Source organism: Rhodamnia argentea, chromosome 2 (assembly GCF_020921035.1).
Source record: "Rhodamnia argentea isolate NSW1041297 chromosome 2, ASM2092103v1, whole genome shotgun sequence".
In the NCBI taxonomy this organism is placed as follows: domain Eukaryota; kingdom Viridiplantae; phylum Streptophyta; class Magnoliopsida; order Myrtales; family Myrtaceae; genus Rhodamnia; species Rhodamnia argentea.
In genome coordinates, this window is record NC_063151.1 from 2,269,833 (window position 1) to 2,286,383 (window position 16,551).

General features: G+C 38.8%; 2 protein-coding genes across 13 annotated transcripts in view; one reads left to right on the plus strand and one right to left on the minus strand.

Annotated features, from left to right (window-relative positions):
* The window catches only part of LOC115749806, a 17,784-nt gene continuing 1,233 nt past the window's right edge, over positions 1 to 16,551 (plus strand). The window contains exons 1-6 of one of the 10 annotated variants that reach the window (XR_007197723.1): positions 1 to 229; positions 548 to 607; positions 7,718 to 7,777; positions 10,328 to 10,418; positions 12,378 to 12,455; positions 16,521 to 16,535. Coding sequence is in view for 1 of the 10 variants with exons in the window: in XM_048275402.1 (XP_048131359.1) it covers positions 7,514 to 7,589; positions 7,718 to 7,777; positions 10,328 to 10,418; positions 12,378 to 12,455; positions 12,632 to 12,638 (312 nt within the window). In the remaining 9 variants the exon portion in view is untranslated. The other 9 variants (XR_004016391.2, XR_007197718.1, XM_048275402.1 and 6 more) reach the window with 9 other exon arrangements.
* The window catches only part of LOC115749805 (MADS-box transcription factor 23-like), a 21,943-nt gene continuing 18,803 nt past the window's right edge, over positions 13,412 to 16,551 (minus strand). For 2 of the 3 annotated variants that reach the window (XM_048275400.1, XM_030686771.2), the window contains exons 4-9: positions 15,094 to 15,155; positions 14,207 to 14,306; positions 14,082 to 14,123; positions 13,924 to 14,007; positions 13,651 to 13,802; positions 13,412 to 13,555 (exon numbers count right to left, since the gene is read on the minus strand). In XM_048275400.1, the coding sequence (XP_048131357.1) occupies positions 13,537 to 13,555; positions 13,651 to 13,802; positions 13,924 to 14,007; positions 14,082 to 14,123; positions 14,207 to 14,306; positions 15,094 to 15,155 (459 nt within the window). In that variant the 3' untranslated portion in view covers positions 13,412 to 13,536. The remainder of the gene's footprint in view (positions 13,556 to 13,650; positions 13,803 to 13,923; positions 14,008 to 14,081; positions 14,124 to 14,206; positions 14,307 to 15,093; positions 15,156 to 16,551) is intronic. The other variant, XM_048275401.1, reaches the window with a different exon arrangement.

The following is a 16,551-nucleotide window of genomic DNA, read 5'->3' on the forward strand; positions in this document are numbered from 1 at the left end:
CTCTCTCTCGCTTTCGCCTTCGTTCTCCTTCGCGAGCCTTCTTCTCGCACCGGCCCTCCCTTGTCTCCTCGCAACGAAGCACCATTTCACCTTCTCTCGCCTCGCATCCTTCCGATCGTCCTCCCCCCCAACGCGTCGTGCGTCTGCGATCTCGCCTCAGACCCCCTCTCCGGCGAAACCTAGGCCGTCTCCGCTGCGGTTGCGAGCTCGCATTGGCGATCGGACGAAGGTACGCTTCCTCTTCCTCCCTCCCCTCCGTGCATGAGGCTCGATTTCCTCACCGCCCAGCAATAGAAACCGATGCACGCCGTCGTCCATTAATCTTCACGAGGAACGATGAAGTAGATCGGCCTGCAATTCGCGATTCGCTGGAGAAATATCGGAGGAGAACAATGATTCGATCATTTGCATTGCGATGATCGGGCATACTTGTCGACACGCGCTTGATTTTGGCATTGTGTTGTCCAGAAATCTGTGCGAATTGTGACCGGTAGACTGTTTGTCTCACCCCGAGTTTCTCTTTTTTCTTTTTGAACTTATGATGCAGATGCCATTACTGTTGGAAGAGAGCTTGCTTTTGAAGCTATGGGCTCGATTTCGATCTCCGGTGAGCCCTCTTTTCCGCCTAAATTTACTCTCGTATGTGATGATTTTATTTGCTTTTGTAACCTTTGTACGCATCAGAGATAGGCAATTGATTTTCTCCTCTAGTTCAGAATCAGAATCTCCTTGTTTGAGATTTCTAGTCAATTAGTTTCGCAGCATATGTGTCTCTCTCTGTTTTTTTTTTTTTGGCTAATAAAAAGGAAAACCTTAAAAGGACATGTTTGATAATTTATAGGATTTAGTTGATCATGGACAGCATCTTGTGCAGCTATTGTACCATGTATAACACTAAGGTTGTATCACCGGATCAATCACGTCTCTTTATGTTTTTACATGTTGGTTAAGTGGCATCGTTTCAGCTTTTACTTGATACTAGATATGGCCTTTTCACAATATTTGACATATACCTAGAAGCCTATTTTCAAGGAGATGTAATATAATAATGCCCTTATTTCTTGTGAAATTCATGAACAGAAAAGATATTAGAGTGTTGGTGCCATGTATTGCGTAGATATTCTAAATATCCCATTATGAATTGCCAAAGTCTTCCTATTTCTTCATTGTTTCATTCAGATCCGAAAAATGAGAAATCAAACAGAAGTTAGTGGACCCGAATTGAATTGTGACTATATAGGCTATTCTGATATTCAGATTCAATATAGGATGAGATTGTGGAAAAAATAAATGAATAGAGAGAGATGGTGATTTTGCTAGTTCCAATCTAATTGATGTTAACTAAATGAGTCGGGTTGAAGCCTTTATGTAAGAACTCAACTCGAATTTGAATGAATTTATTCAAAATCATTGATTTCAAATGCACTAGTGTCGCGAGCTAGCACTTGAGGGCGCGCATGACAGTACTTTTGGTGCATAAATTCTTTTGATTACGGAATTTCATTTTTCTATTTATGGAGCATTTTTTTTTTGCTCTAGAAGTAATTTTAGAGCCACTTGAAGAAGTAAAAAAATTTACTTCTCTCAAGAAGTGAGAAGTAGAAATACAAAAATCAACTCTTGGTCGGAAGTTGATTTTTAGTGTAGAAGTGTTGCCATGCGCGCCATGAGATAGCAAGCACGCCCCCATTCTGGCTTTGAATGACTATTATCTCTTAAGTAGAGTTACCTAAACTCAACCTTCCCCTCCAATTATCACTCACTCACTTTGTCCGCCTCGAATTGTAGAGAGACTATATTGGAAGGAGCAGTGTTATGTGAGAAAATACTCTATTGCTTGTTGGATTGTTGGATGATAGAAATGAGAGAGATGGGCCCCCTATATATTATTAATCCCCTCTAATTGCAATAGTAGGTGTCTCATTGATTTAATGGTGGAGATTTAATTTCCTCCCCTTCATCTAGCCCCTTTTTTTACAAGAATCCTTTGACATACACATAAAATCTCGATTTTAGTATTCTAAAATATCAATGAGTAGAAGCTTCAAGTCTTGTTCTGTTATCTTGGTCATCTCCTCAGCTTGTCCGGCCTTGAAAACCTTCGATGTGGCATTCTCTCCCACCCAATTGAGTGGCGCTCGGTGCTTTCGACTTTTTTGCTTGCCCGAGTGCATCCTTCCCTTAGATCATCGGCTTCTTTGATGGTTGGCGGTTCTTCTGTCCATGTCGTTTTGTCTTTCGCTTCTTGACTTCATGCTCGCATAGTTCTTCAAACCAACTTGCTTCACAAGCGATTTCCCCCTCGGCTTGGCCAACTCTAATGTTACCTAGCAAGTCCCCCACTTTTGGAAGAAAACACATGAATCGGCATCTCGCCTACACTTGGCTTGGTCCGCTCCAACTCCACCTTAACCTCTCGAAAGTTGTGGCCTCGCCCTCAACTCAGCCACAAGCTCCTCAACTCTTGGCCTTCTCTTCACGAGTCATATTGCCAATGTCTCGGTTGTGATCAACCCATGAACAATCGGCACCATGGATTGGCATGTCGGATCATGACAATAAGCTACTTGGTTCTTATGTCGATCAAGGCATCCTATTGAAGAATCCATACCCAAAAAAAGGTCTTAATCGTAAAATGGAATTACCTCAGTAGTGAACTTCCCCTTTCAATCTTTGATACTTATATCCGCACCCGAACAATGCCAATGGCCAGTACATTGTCAAAATTGACTGCCTTGAATCGATATTTGGTTGGCTCCAATTGAAGATCCAAACTCTTTGCTGCTTAACTAGACATTAACAAATTTGTCGCGCTTGTGTCAATCAAGGAATGGAGTTTTGTCTTGCCAAACTGACTTCTACGAATGGCAAACTCGATATTAGAGGCTTGTAATAGAGTCTTCAAAGAGTTGAGTAGCCTACTTAGAGAGATTGCCCGGAGGGAGCCCAAGTCGGAGCCCGTCAATATATTCATTTGGACCCTCATTTATTCAAAAACTTAAACTAATGAGTTATGAGCTAATTTAAATATATCAACTGCTTTACACCATACCAATTTTTATAATGTTGGACTTTTCAAACACAACTCACATGTGCATTTGAACAATCTTCCATTCATATGTGAACTCAATATGAGATGTGCTTCTCCTTAATCCATGTATCGTTGTACATCAAGATATTAATTTGAATCTCCATCAATACCGACTTCATCCCTGGTCTCTCCCTTCACAATGACCACTTGCCAAAAAATCGCGTTGGTCACCAAATTTTTCCTTAAGATATTCACCAAATACCGAAAGCAGTTGGGAGGAACCAATCTACCATCGACTAGAATATGATTTGTTGAAGTGCGCATCGGGAGCCCAATATCTTTATCTAAGAAGATTGTCGAGAGAGAGACAAAGTTTGAGTGAGTCAACATATCCAGTTAGATCCACATTCATTCAAAAACTTCAGCCAAATAGTCATGAGCCAATTTGGATATATTTCGTGCTCCGCACTACACCAATTCTCTAATTTGAAACTTCTGTAGCATAATTTACTCGTACATCTCAACAATCTCGACTAAGATGTGGGCAATCACAAAAAAAAAGCGCATTTGACCAGCTTTCTCTCTTGATTTTTGTATGCATTCCCTTGCGGTTAAATGTATTAACCGCTTTACACTACACCAATTTTTATAATGTGGGACTTTTCAAACACAACTCACATGTGTAACATGTGTATTTGAAATGTCTTCCCTTCACATGTGAACTCGATGTTATGTTTGCTTCTCCTTAATCCAGTTATCATTCTACATCAAGATATTAATTTGAATCTCTATCAATGCCCAACTTCATCCTCGGTCTCTTCCTTCACAATGACCACTTCCCAGAAAATCACGTTGGTCACCAAATTTTCCCTTAAGATATTCACCAAACATCGGAACAGATCGGGAGCAACCAATCTACCATCGACTTTACTACCATTTGTTGAAGCGCGCAACAGGAGCCCAATATCTTTATCTGGGAATATTGCCGAGAGAGAGACAAAGTCTGAGTACTTTAACATATCCAGTTAAATCCACATTCATTCAAAAACTTCAGCTAAATATTCATAAGTCAATTTGGATAAATTTCCTATTCCACATCATATGAATTCTTTGATTTGAAACTTTTATAATACAATTTACTCGTACATCTCATAAATCTCGACCAAGATGTGGGCAATCACACAAAAAAAAAAAAACGCATTTGACCAGCTTCCTCTCTCGATTTTTGTATGCATTCCCTCGCGGCTTATTCCACTTGTCACTGGAAGACTTTCCCATTCAGTCATGAATAACTTCTTCGTCCTCTTTTTTCTCGTCATAGTGGTGATCCTCTACCCCACATTTTGCCTTGGACTTGGAAGAGTTCGGTCGATGGAGATCAATCAAGGACTCGGCTGCGGCTAGAGCTCTCGACACCTCTTGCACTCCATGCTCGCCCAAGGCTTGAGCCCATCCATGTATGTGATTAGAGCCTTGGAGTTGGTCATGTCCGGAATCTCCAAGCTTGGGCAACTGACTCCCACACTCACGGATACTGCCCTTTCGTGTGGGCTGGTGTAGCTTACTCTTTGCTTCATCTTTGGCAAACTCTAGGAAGAACTGCTCTTGAAAGGTGAGGGCCAAGGCGGCCTAATGTTTGACCGGCTTGGTACCCCCACCTTTCATCGTCACACCTATGTCACCATCAAATCATAGCAACATCAGTTAAGTATACGATAGCATTTCGTACCTTAGTTTAGTAGTCCGCGATTCTCATGGTTTTGAAGTATTGTTCCATGCACCGTATAGAGTTATTCACCTCCTCAGCAGACCGATCTCCCTTGGACTCCTCCCACTTCTGAAATCCACCCTTAGACTCAGCATCATAGTCACTATACCGCTGGCCATGGCCGTCTTGCAAGTCTTGAGTTATTTTTTTACCATCTCTAGCCTTTCGATGGTCTTCCACGATGGACTCGAAAGCATCATTTCTCTCACGAATTGGATCGACGAGTTGATTCAAGGCCCTTGAGAACTTGTCACGAAGCATCTCTTTGACCTTGTCGTCGCTCCTTCACCTTATTCTTCAAGTTGCCCATGGTCGACATAAGGCGCACATGAGACCCTTTGAAGTAGCTCTATTAGATTTCCCACGATTGTCCATTTCTTGAGCCTCTTCTCCAGCAGCAGGAAGAGCGGTAACATCCGGTTCCACATTCTCTCAATCCCTTGGTGTGCTCTTCCAATTCTCAATCAGGCGCTTTTACAACTTGCTTTAATATCACTTGTCATGGCTGGTACTTGAGATTGCGTCCATGTAACACTTAGGCTCCGAATGACCCGTTCACCCTTAGTAGAGTCACCTAAGATCAGCCTTTCCTTCGGAGTGTCGCTCACTCGCTCACTTGCTCACCCTATAATTTAGAGTGTTTGTAAAAGAATGCTCTATTGCTGTTTAAATGACATCAACTGGAGGACAGGGACCCTGTGTATACTTAAGCCCCTTTGATTATAAGCATAGATCTCCCCTTAATCTAATCTTGGAGATCCAATCTTCCTAGCCATCACCTACCCCTATTATAATGAGAATCATCTAGAATGCATGCATACATTTCCCCTATTGCCCCCAGGAGTATTCAGAAATATCCATGAAAACTCTACATCCTTCGAAACTTTATGACATGCTTGGTCATCTTAGTCAGTTCCTTGGCCTGTTGGATCTTGAAAACATGGGACACTGGCATGTAATACACATGAAGATCATATATGTAAAGTGAAAGAGGAAATGAGAAAGTCAGATGAGATGCTGTATTGGGATAGTAAGATCGGATCAAAATAGTGGAGAAACTGCGTGTCATAATTATGCAATCTACTTTTAATTATTTTTGTTTTCCAAAAAGTAATTAGATGCAAACTGAACTTAATGGCCATAATTATAAGTAGCAATCAACAATTATTCAATTAGCAGGCGACAAGAGTCGTTTATCCAATGATAATTCATTATGTGCATTGCCGGTGCAAAGAAAGCCAAAGCCATCTGAGGGCTAGGCTAAACAACGCGCGCGCTGCAGGTTTGTCCCCAAATCAAATCACTTTGTTGGGGGAAACAACAGCACAAATGGGGTAAAATTTGTTCGACATTAATTTGAGTGTCATAATTTTTCTTTTTTCAATCACTTAAATATCATAATTTTGATTCGACTCTTACTTGAGTGCAATAATTTCTGATTACTTAAGTCATATAACTTTTTAATTGATCACTTGAATGTTATAATATTTTAAAGACGTTCACTATGAGTGCCATGTCACGTCGAATTTTCGACAATTGAGTGAACCTTTTTCTAAAATTCTGACGCTCAAGCAATCAATTGAAAGTTGTGTCATTTAGTAAATTTTTTTCAATAGTCATGGCACTAAGTGATCGAAAAATAGTTATGATGTATAAGTGAGTGTCATACGAAAATCATGACACCTGAGATGTCTTTATCCCCACTTTGTTGAGGATTATCGTAGAATTTGAAACCCTAGAAAAATAATTAGAGAGAGAAAAAAATGTGAAATTCATGCCGATAGTACTTCACTAATTTAATTAATTATTTGTTTATTTATTCGGTTACTTAACAAGAGTTCAATACATTGATTTGTAAGATTCTTAACTTTTTTTTTTGGATTATTGCTAGGTCACCATCACTGTAACAAGAAATTTACACATACATAGTTCCATAGATGACGTGTATTTGATTAATTTAGTAAGCAAATTCTCTTACGGTGTCAATACTCCAACAGGGAGGGTGTAAGTTATTATTTATCATTGACCAAATGAATTTCTTTTTCAAAGGAGAATCCATAAAATCGATATATTAAGGCGTAAATATATTGCAGATGTAAATTTATGCAAGAGAGTCGTAACTTAGAGTCGTATGCGCGAAGAGGGAATAGAGTTTCGTAAACCGCATATGACATGTAGCTCACACGGTATGGCTTGTATAGTAAAATAAGATAAAATAGAATCAGGTAAAAAAAAATCCTTTAATTTTAATTTTGATTCAACTTTATTTTGGTTTCAAACTAATTTGACTATTTTTATTGTCAATGACAAATTACGACATTTATACCGCAGATTAAGCCATCTGTAAATCCCCTCATCCTCCTCTCTCTTTCTTTCTCGCGCTTTCGCCTTCGTTCTCCTTCCCGAGGTTTCTTCTCCTACCGGCTTTTCCCATGTTTCCTCGCATGAAGCACCATTTCACCTTCTCCGTTCATCTTCTCTCGCCTCGCTTCATTCCGATTGTCCTCCCCTCCAGTTTGCGATCTCGCCCCAAGCCTCAAGCCTGAGCCCTTGCTTCTGCGAAATCTACACCCTCTCCGCTGCCGTTTCGAGCTCGCATTGGTGATCGAACGACGGTACGGTTCCCTCTTCCGTTTATGCATGAGCTCGATTTCTCACCACCGAGCAATAGCAATCGATACGTACGGTCATAAATCAAATCTTCACGAGCAACGATGAAGTGTATTAGCCCGCAATTCACGAATCGTTGGAGAGATATGAGAGGAGAACGAGAATTAGATCTTTTGAATCGTGATTGTCAGGCATCTTGTGTTTATGTGTGCTTGATCTCTGACCGATGGAGTGTTTGTCTCACCACGAGTTTCTTTTCTTTTTCTTTATTCTCTCTCTCTCTCTCTCTCTTTTAACTTGCGATGCAGATGCCAAACTGTTCGAGGAGGGCTTGCTATTTGAAGCTATTTGCTTGATTTTGACCTCCGGTGAGCACCTGATTTCTTTGGTTCTTCGTTTTTCTCTTTTCCGCTTTCCGCTATCTTTTATAGTCTTCCTAAACCTAATTTGTCTGGTAAATTTTTCCCTTTTGTTTTGTTCATGGAAGTTTTTAGCTGGACTCCTTATTGTTCCTATATTCCTGATGTTAGTTCGGGACTTCTGTTTATGGAATGATGTTTTTATATGCTTTTGGAACCTTTGTATGTATGAGATATTGGAAGTTTGGAACCTCCTTGTTGAGATTCTCCTTTATCTTACAACCTCCGTGTTTGAGATTTCTAATCAAGTAGCTTTGCATCATATATCAACGATAAGTGGATTCTGTGCCTGGAAAGCACAGTGTGTTGGCTGAAAGTCTCTACATGATCAAATTAGAGTTCATTTCGTGGCGAAGATATAAATGGAACACATGAAATAATACCGTGAACATCAACTGATAATTCATTGTTCTGGTACATGAGTTGTTCAATGTCTAAGGTATTGAATTATGGTGAACGCTTGCCGCGTGACACTTCTTGTATCTGTACATAAATAGTTGTCAATATGAATGTTTATATGCTATAATATTTTATGTGCTTTGTTGGTTGTTGTGGTCCTCAATGAAAGAAGACGATGAGATGAGATTAGTTTCTGCATCTTGAGATGGTTAACCTGAAGAAAATGATCACACCTAATTTCAATTGATTGTCAAGAAAATATGAAATTTCCCTCCTTTTAAAGTTGAAAGAGTGAAAAAGAAGGAAAAAAGAAATTACTTAGGTAAATTAACTACTAATAACTGGTGGAGGGTTGTAATTAATAGATAAGGATGATTGAAGATTATAAATAGGAGGATGGTCATGCATATGACTACTGGGATAAAAAGAGCAATTGTTAGAAGAAAGTATAAAAGCATCCCTTTTCCATAGCCGTATAAAACCATTCTCATTCTCTGCCTCTGACATTAGTTTTCCAACATGCCAAATATTTCCAGCAAATTGGTGTCACAACCTCGGTAAATCTGTCGTGAGTTGGAGTATTAAAAAGAGCAAGAAAAGAGATTTGCTAAAAAGCTAGCAGAAAGAGGAACTGAGAAGTAAACCTTCCAACTACAAGAGTTGGAGTGTTCAGACCCACACATATTTTACCAAATAATGGTATTAAAGAAGCGAGTACCATACCCACTAGAGGAAGAAAAATGGTCGAGCAAAGGCTCTAGAGAATATGCAAAGGGGTTTGTACCTTGAGATATAGAATGGACTATCAGGATTGGTAATCTCTCCACAAGTTTGAGTGATACTTGAGTCTATCAATTTAAATTATATAAATTTGTTATCTTTGGTCATAGTCTATTGGATGGGTAATCTGAAAGATAAGTTTCTTCAGAGACTGTTGTTGATGTCCAAATGGCATACTAAAAGATGAGGAGGCTGAGAAATTGGACACTGAGGAAGTTGTTGAGCTCCGCGAACCCCAATGATATTGATAGAGGGGTCTTTCAAAGTAAAAAGGGTAATGGCACACCAAGGGGCTGGAGCTTTTTCTCGATGTTCAATATGGTCCTCCCTTTTTTTGTTGAATTGAGTATCTAGACTTTCCAAGATTTGCTGAATGTCAAACTTCTATTAAGTTAAGCACCATATGACATAGATCGTGGATGACTATGTCGTTATGTTTTCCTAAGTCAGCAGAGAAAAGCCCTTTTTCGTTTGCTTTCTTTGCCTATGACTTGTGACCACCACCATTGCCATTGCTATGCCGAACCAATGCGTCTTACCGCCATCACCACCGATGTCACCTCTCTCTCTATATATACATATGTATACACACACATATGTATATATAAAATGCCAAGGTTTCCTCTATCCTTGGGCGTGTATCTTTCTCAGGCCGACCTTCAATGATGGTTGCTATGGCAGATCTGAGGTCGTGGCCTCCTTGAACCTGAAAGACAACGATGGTGGTCATGGCTGAGTTTTGGTTGTGATGTTTGTGCTGTTGCTGGTGGTGGCGTTGGTGGTAGAGTTCTCTGCAGCTGTTTGTGCAAAGTGGTATCCGCCGCTGCAGCTATAGCTTTGTCTAAATACTGTAGTGGTGCTTGTGCTGGTGGTGGCGGCAGTTTTGAGTCCATGGTGATGGTGTTTTATGGTAGGCAATGAGTGGCGGTGAAGGTGCATCGTCTTGGGGACTGGAGTTGTTTATGTTTCATGGAAGATGTGCGTGTCTGTGAGTGTTTGCATATGAGAGAGAGAGGTGTGACCTAAATGACACGTGGATGCAACTGTCCAACTTGATGGCATCAAATTCCATGTCAGTTAAAGCCATTAGGACTGAATCATGACATTGGCCAATTTTAGAAAGTTCAGGTGCTCGATTAAATGAAGAAAAAAGTCGAGGTAGCACGTTGCATTTCGGGCAAATTTTGAGCCCTTGTGGTTTCATTACCCAAAATATGTAGATGAGATGACTAAAATAGAAAAGCTGGAATGGCAACACTATATTCAAATCCTACTCACATTTGATATCCTATTAGCATTTATAAGGTTTAAACCAATTAGGTAGCAAATCTTCATCGAAGTTTGATGACTGTACTGACTCTCTCCTGCTTTGTTTAAGAGATAGAAAGAGTATGGGTGAAGCATGCTCAAGGTTGAATAATTAAGAAGCTATCTTATGCATGCAATGCAATACATTATTCCACATTTTTCAGAGAAGCCATTCCATGATATTCCTGTATTAAAAGAATTTGGCATGGAGATCGTTGCAGTTGAAAGAGATGAAACATTTAATCAGAAAAAGGTGGAAAAAAAGTGAGTTTATTTTTTTTGGGGGGGGGGTTGAAAAATTATTAAACTTTATTTTAATGGTTCTCATATATAAATGGAGCTTCCTTCCTATTGAAGTTTGAGGAGCTAAAATTATAATTTAGTATATTTAATTACATGATTATATAAGTTAAAAGATCAAATAAATAGGCAGAGATGATTGCAATCTATAAATATGGGTAGTGTATTGATGCTGTTCAAAGGAATAAATAGTAAGTTGGAGAAACAAAACCAATGCTCTCCCATTAGAGTTCAACAACACCATCATTTCCTCTCTTCCTCTTATCTTTAGTTGCCCATCAACCCAAATAATCCCAGAGTTAATGTTGGAAAGCTTCTTTTGATGTAGGACTGAATTGTATTGCGTGTAGTTTATCATGTTATTCCCCTTTCTGACTAGTAATGCTTTTCTGACTTATGATTTTCTAAAAAAAAAAAAATGTCTTTTTCCACTGTGATTGTATAATTAGTTGAAAAATATGGTTGCTTGTTCATCCCATCTTATATCCTATTTATATTAGAGATAGCACTTGTGGCCGAGCCCTGAGATTTTTCTCTTCTCCTTTTCTCTTTTCAAGAAAACATAGCGTTTGGGATTGTGTGTTCCCAATGTGTATTGCCTACTATCTCATTCATGTTCAAGAGGTTGTATCGTTTAGATATCATATCAAGTCTTTGTATCCCAGCTTAAGCTTGCAAAAATTGTTTTGAGTCCCGCAAAATTCTACTACCCCTATTTAAGTGTGCTGTGGTTTCTAATGAGTAAAGAACAGGATTACTGCCGTTTGCATTGTCCACTCGGTAAAAATTACCCAATGTGTTACCCATAATGGAGTTATCTAGGGTGCTTATCCAGGCATTGTCCAATTAATGACGAGTGTTGCAAGTATATGTACTCTCTCCTTAAATACAGTTGCTGAGGATTTGTGTATTAGAAAGAGGGTAACCACTGGGCCAATACCCTCAAAGATTAGAGGAAAAACATCTGGGCCTGTCAATTTGTTGACCTTCAACTTGTGAATGGCTAGTCCCTGCTAATAGATGCCTTAATTGTTGATATGAAATCTTTGAGGTAAAAATACCTTCATAATTGGTGTACTCAGAAATTCATTTAAGAAAATGGTCTTGCCTCATTCAGGAACTTTGACTTCCACTCCATCTCACGGTTACTCGTTTTGACTTGCGAATATCATGTGTTAGAAATAAAAGCAATCTTCTACCACTAGAGTTTGATACCACCATCATTTCCTCTCTTTCTCTATCATTCAGGAGCTTTGACTTCCACTCCATCTCATGGTTACTCATTTTGACTTTTAAATCTGGGCCTCTTATTCTTTAAGTTGGAACTCAGCTCTTGTGGCTTCTGGCATTGGAAACTCACTGGCAAGTTATGATTTCTAATATTTCCTGTTTCTTACATTATTTTGTGAAACTAAAGATCATAATACCAATGTGGTCATAGAAATGAAAGCATTGTTGCATAAGTAATTGCAAATCAATTCATTCTGGGTTTTTCCTTGTCTGTGGAGTTGCTACTTGCATCACCCTTTGTGTTTGTAGTACGTAGAGACGATACATTGTATGGAGAGATCTCTTTGCTTTAGTGATGCATAGGTATCTCTGGTGGACAGCTAAGTTGTTGAGCTTTTGTTCGATGGTGCGAAGGGCTTTGCTCTCTCTGGATGCCTTGATTGTTGATTTGATATCTTTGAGAAAATGACACCTTTATAACTAGTGTACTCAGAAATTAATTTAAGTGACTAAATGGTCTTGCTTCATTCAGGAGCTTTGGCTTCCACTTCATTAAAACTGGGCTCGTATTCTTTAAGTTGGAACTGAGGTCTCGTGGCTTCCGGCACTGGTAAGTAATAATTTCTCATATGTCTTGATTCTAACATTATAATGTGAAACTCAATTATCATAATAACAATGTGCTCATACAAATGAAAGCATTGTTGCATATGCAATTGCAAATCAATTCATTCTGGGTTTTTCCATGTCTGAAGTTGTTACTGGCATCATGCTTTGTGTTTGTAGTTTGTAGAGATGATACATTGTACAAAAAGATCTCTTTGCTGAAGTACTGCTCAGGTATCTGTGATGGACAGCTGATTTGTTGGGCTTTTGTTGAATGATGTGAAGACCTGTTTTTGTTGAATGAGCTTTCCTAATCGACAGCTTCACGTTGTTGAGCTTTTGTTTGATGATGATATGGAGATATCATGCAAGTTAATTTCTTTTGGATGTGGGAACATTCCAATTACTATTCATCACTGAGCCTATAGAGATCTCTTTTGGCTTCCTGGATCTTCTGCATCATGTCTTCTTCTTGGCATTTTTTGCCCATTTGCACCACTTTTTGCTATGGTTTCCTCTCTCTATATATTCGATAGAATGGCTTTCTTGTGAGGGTTTATATTGTGGATTTTATCATGTTGTCTAACTGACTGGTGATTTTTTTACGTAATTTAGGCATAATCTTACTCTATTAGATAATCAGGAATTAGCAGGGAATGTATCTTACTGATTCCCTTCGGTATTCTATGAAAGTTTGACCTACATTGAAGCCCATGCTTCATTGTCTTCCTGAAGTTGTTATTTCAAATGCTTCAATATGCTTATCTTTTGGCCATATACTAGATGCATGTAAACATTCAAAATGTCAGCTCTTTGTTGACATACTATTTCATTGCAATTGGAGATCTTCAAAACTATAATTCACAAGAGAAAGTCCACCTTTTTACTTATTGCAGTTCATTTTACCTTTACATAAGTCCTTGTCACGATCCCACAATGCTACACTTTATTCCATTGATCATCTCAAACTAGAGCTTGTTCACTTCATAATGTGTGATGTACCACATCTCAGTTATAAAAGCTTAACTTTGGTAAGCTGGCCTGGTGTTGAATATAACTGATCCGTGGCAGTTGATGCTTCCTTGCTAGTGCAGCTGTAGTCTGCTGCATATATGAAGAGAGATTTTCTTATAGTAAGACATGGGCGAAATAAGAAGTCGTCTTTGCCGAAATTGATGCATTTTTAGAAGATTACGTACCCCAAGTTTGTGGCTCGTGCTGTACTTTCGTAGTTTTGTTGCTGTGGTTGGCTAAGTTGGAGATGGACAGGTACATGAGAGTCCTCTCCAATTTCTAACCCATTTGTCTGAGGATTTCTGTTTGTTCCATTCACATCTCTTGTTCCATAAACCTGGAATGAAAAGTTTTCTATCTAAGGCTAAATACAGGGTTTTGACGACATGATACTATTGATTCGTTCTAGATTCCAATGGGACAGTAGATATTTCATCGGTCATGATCCAAATCAATACCTTCTTATACAATTCCATGTTTTCTTGACGAATGAGGTTTACCTTCTTATACAACTCCACATTTTCCTGATGAAGGAGACTTCCCTGAATAGAGAGTGATATTTAGATAACTGCATAAATATGGAAGTGAGCACAAATTGAAATGATTCAGCGTGAACCTTTCTGTTGAGTTCTTGTATTTCATCCATTAGTATTTGGTCCTGCATTCGGCAGACCTCATATTCATCATCTTTTGCACTAGAAACTCATAGAACAAGCATTTAATTGAGATAGGCCTTCAAACCTTTTTCATGCGGACACCACGAAGACTCACTTCCAGTTGGTTCTCCAAATTCTGTAGATCTTTGACAGTTAATCCCGAGAGCTCTTCTCCCATCATCTGCCTGTTTTGTGTTGGTAGGTTACGATTAAAATTTGGATACAAGATTCAAGAAATGCTAGAAAAACACAAATGCAAGAGAGAATTTTTCTTCTAGGTTGCCTCTCTTTTTACTGGAAAATCTTACTTGTCTACAGTGCAGTGACCCATTCAAAAACACTGCTGTCTTAACTGTTAGGTTAGATGATTTGTTTGTCAGTTATGTTGTCAGGAAAAGCCACAGCACAGATGGTTAAGCATGCGGTTGACACTCTTACAGGGCAAGGATTCAGATCCCTGCCCTGCAATTGACCAAGTTAGATTTTGTCATGGTCAAATCTGTCTCAAAGTGAAAGTGATTCACCAGTTTGACATTTCTCGATCCTGGTCAAACCCAGTTTTTAAACCAGTTCTTAGCTCTCACATTATAATGGCATGAACCAGACATTCAACCACTGCTCAGTCTTGCTGGTTGAATAGGCCGCAAGTCTGGTTTAAACCATTGGTATGTAGAGAGTACAAAGAGGCCTTGAACACGACAATGGGTAGGATATTAACTGACTTGCTTGATGGGCTAAAACTACTCTTACATGATGCAATCCCCTTTTTTCAAAGGTTATTGACCTATAATGTCCTATTTCAATTAGGAATGAAGTTCCTATCTTTTGGTTACCATTGAGATTGCGATGAAAGCAACCTTGGACATGAGTTATTGGCCTTTTTTTTTTTCACTCTATCTTGTTTCTGTTCCCTCAGTTGTCTAATTTTAATTGAAAATTTACTGGGCATATCTTAGTGGGTAAGAATTGTACCTATGATTTTCTTGCAAGCTTTGCAGTTGTTGCCTCAACACTGCTGCTTCCCTTTGCCAAAACTAGAGAATGGATGCATCATACATATTAGTTACATAGCAAAATATGTGTGACAAACATGCCTAAGCTTACATAGTTCACATTACTGCATACATAGCTGTAAAAGTAAAATGATGATGGCTTCATTGAATCACAATGGCATTACAGGACACTATTGGTGATGTTTCAAACTGTTATGAATGTACTGGTTAAATATGAAGGAAATACTTTGTGAAGACTTCTTTTGCTATTGCACCATATATGTGTTGTGTAGGATATGAATACTTCAATGCCTCGAGTTTGTTAACTTTTGAAGATTTTTGATAATTCGAAGTTGAAATTTTTTAGAACATAGTAACACAAATGCCATTGGTTCTGACTTATAAATACATAGCGCAACCCTTCTGTAATGGCATGAGTTGTCTCTTGTAGCATTTTGTTATCTAGTTGGTATAGAACTGCATAAAATTCCATGGGTTTTAACGGATGATGATGCTTCGAGTATTTAATACAACTGCCCAAAGTTACCGTCAGCAACGAACCCCTTATGCTGACTGTGGCAAACTATAAGGAAAAGACGAGCAGAAAGGCTATATGACACTTCAAATGCAAGAAACCCTTGTCATTGTGTGCTTGTTCATTTAGTTGCTTCTGAAATGACAAATACAGAGTAGGAACATGATAAGGATGACTCTGTCGGGATTGCTTTTAAAATATGATAATAACTATCAATGCCAGGATTTTTTATGTACTTCAGGTTTTGTCTGAAAGAGATATTGGTATCCACACCAATCTTAAGTTACATTAAAATAACTCTGAATATCAATGTAATCAACCTTTATCAGTTGCCTTGGACCACTGTAAAAAATTTGGCACTTGAAGTTTCCTTGGCTTTTCCAGATTTTATTCTCAATGTGTGATCAGCCCCTCTTCTCCAGTATGCGTGTAGTGGGCTCTATTTTTCAAGTCAGAGAGGAATTTTGGGCTTGAAGTGGATTGGACTAGATAGTGCGACAGAAAAATGGATTTTCCTAATGATACCCCTGTCCATTTGTTGGAATTAAGGGGTAATTTTGAAGAGCTTCTTATTGTATAGTTTGATTAATTCTTTCTGTAAATTCTATTTCATTAGGGTCAAATCACTCGTTAATGATTTGTATGATTGCTCAATTATGGTAAGTTGCTTCAGACTTGACGATACCACTGTTATGTGCACCGTTTCCACTGATACATAATAAATCTGGCTGATGTTATAATTCACTTTCAACTGTCGAAATCTCATGCTGCAAATACATTTTTTTTTTCTCATATATTTGAAACATCTGTGCATCTTGTGTTCATTCTATGAATGCATACATACAACTGCATGATCATTAGTACATGTACAGGTCCTAAAACTGGACAAGAGGGGAGGGGAGG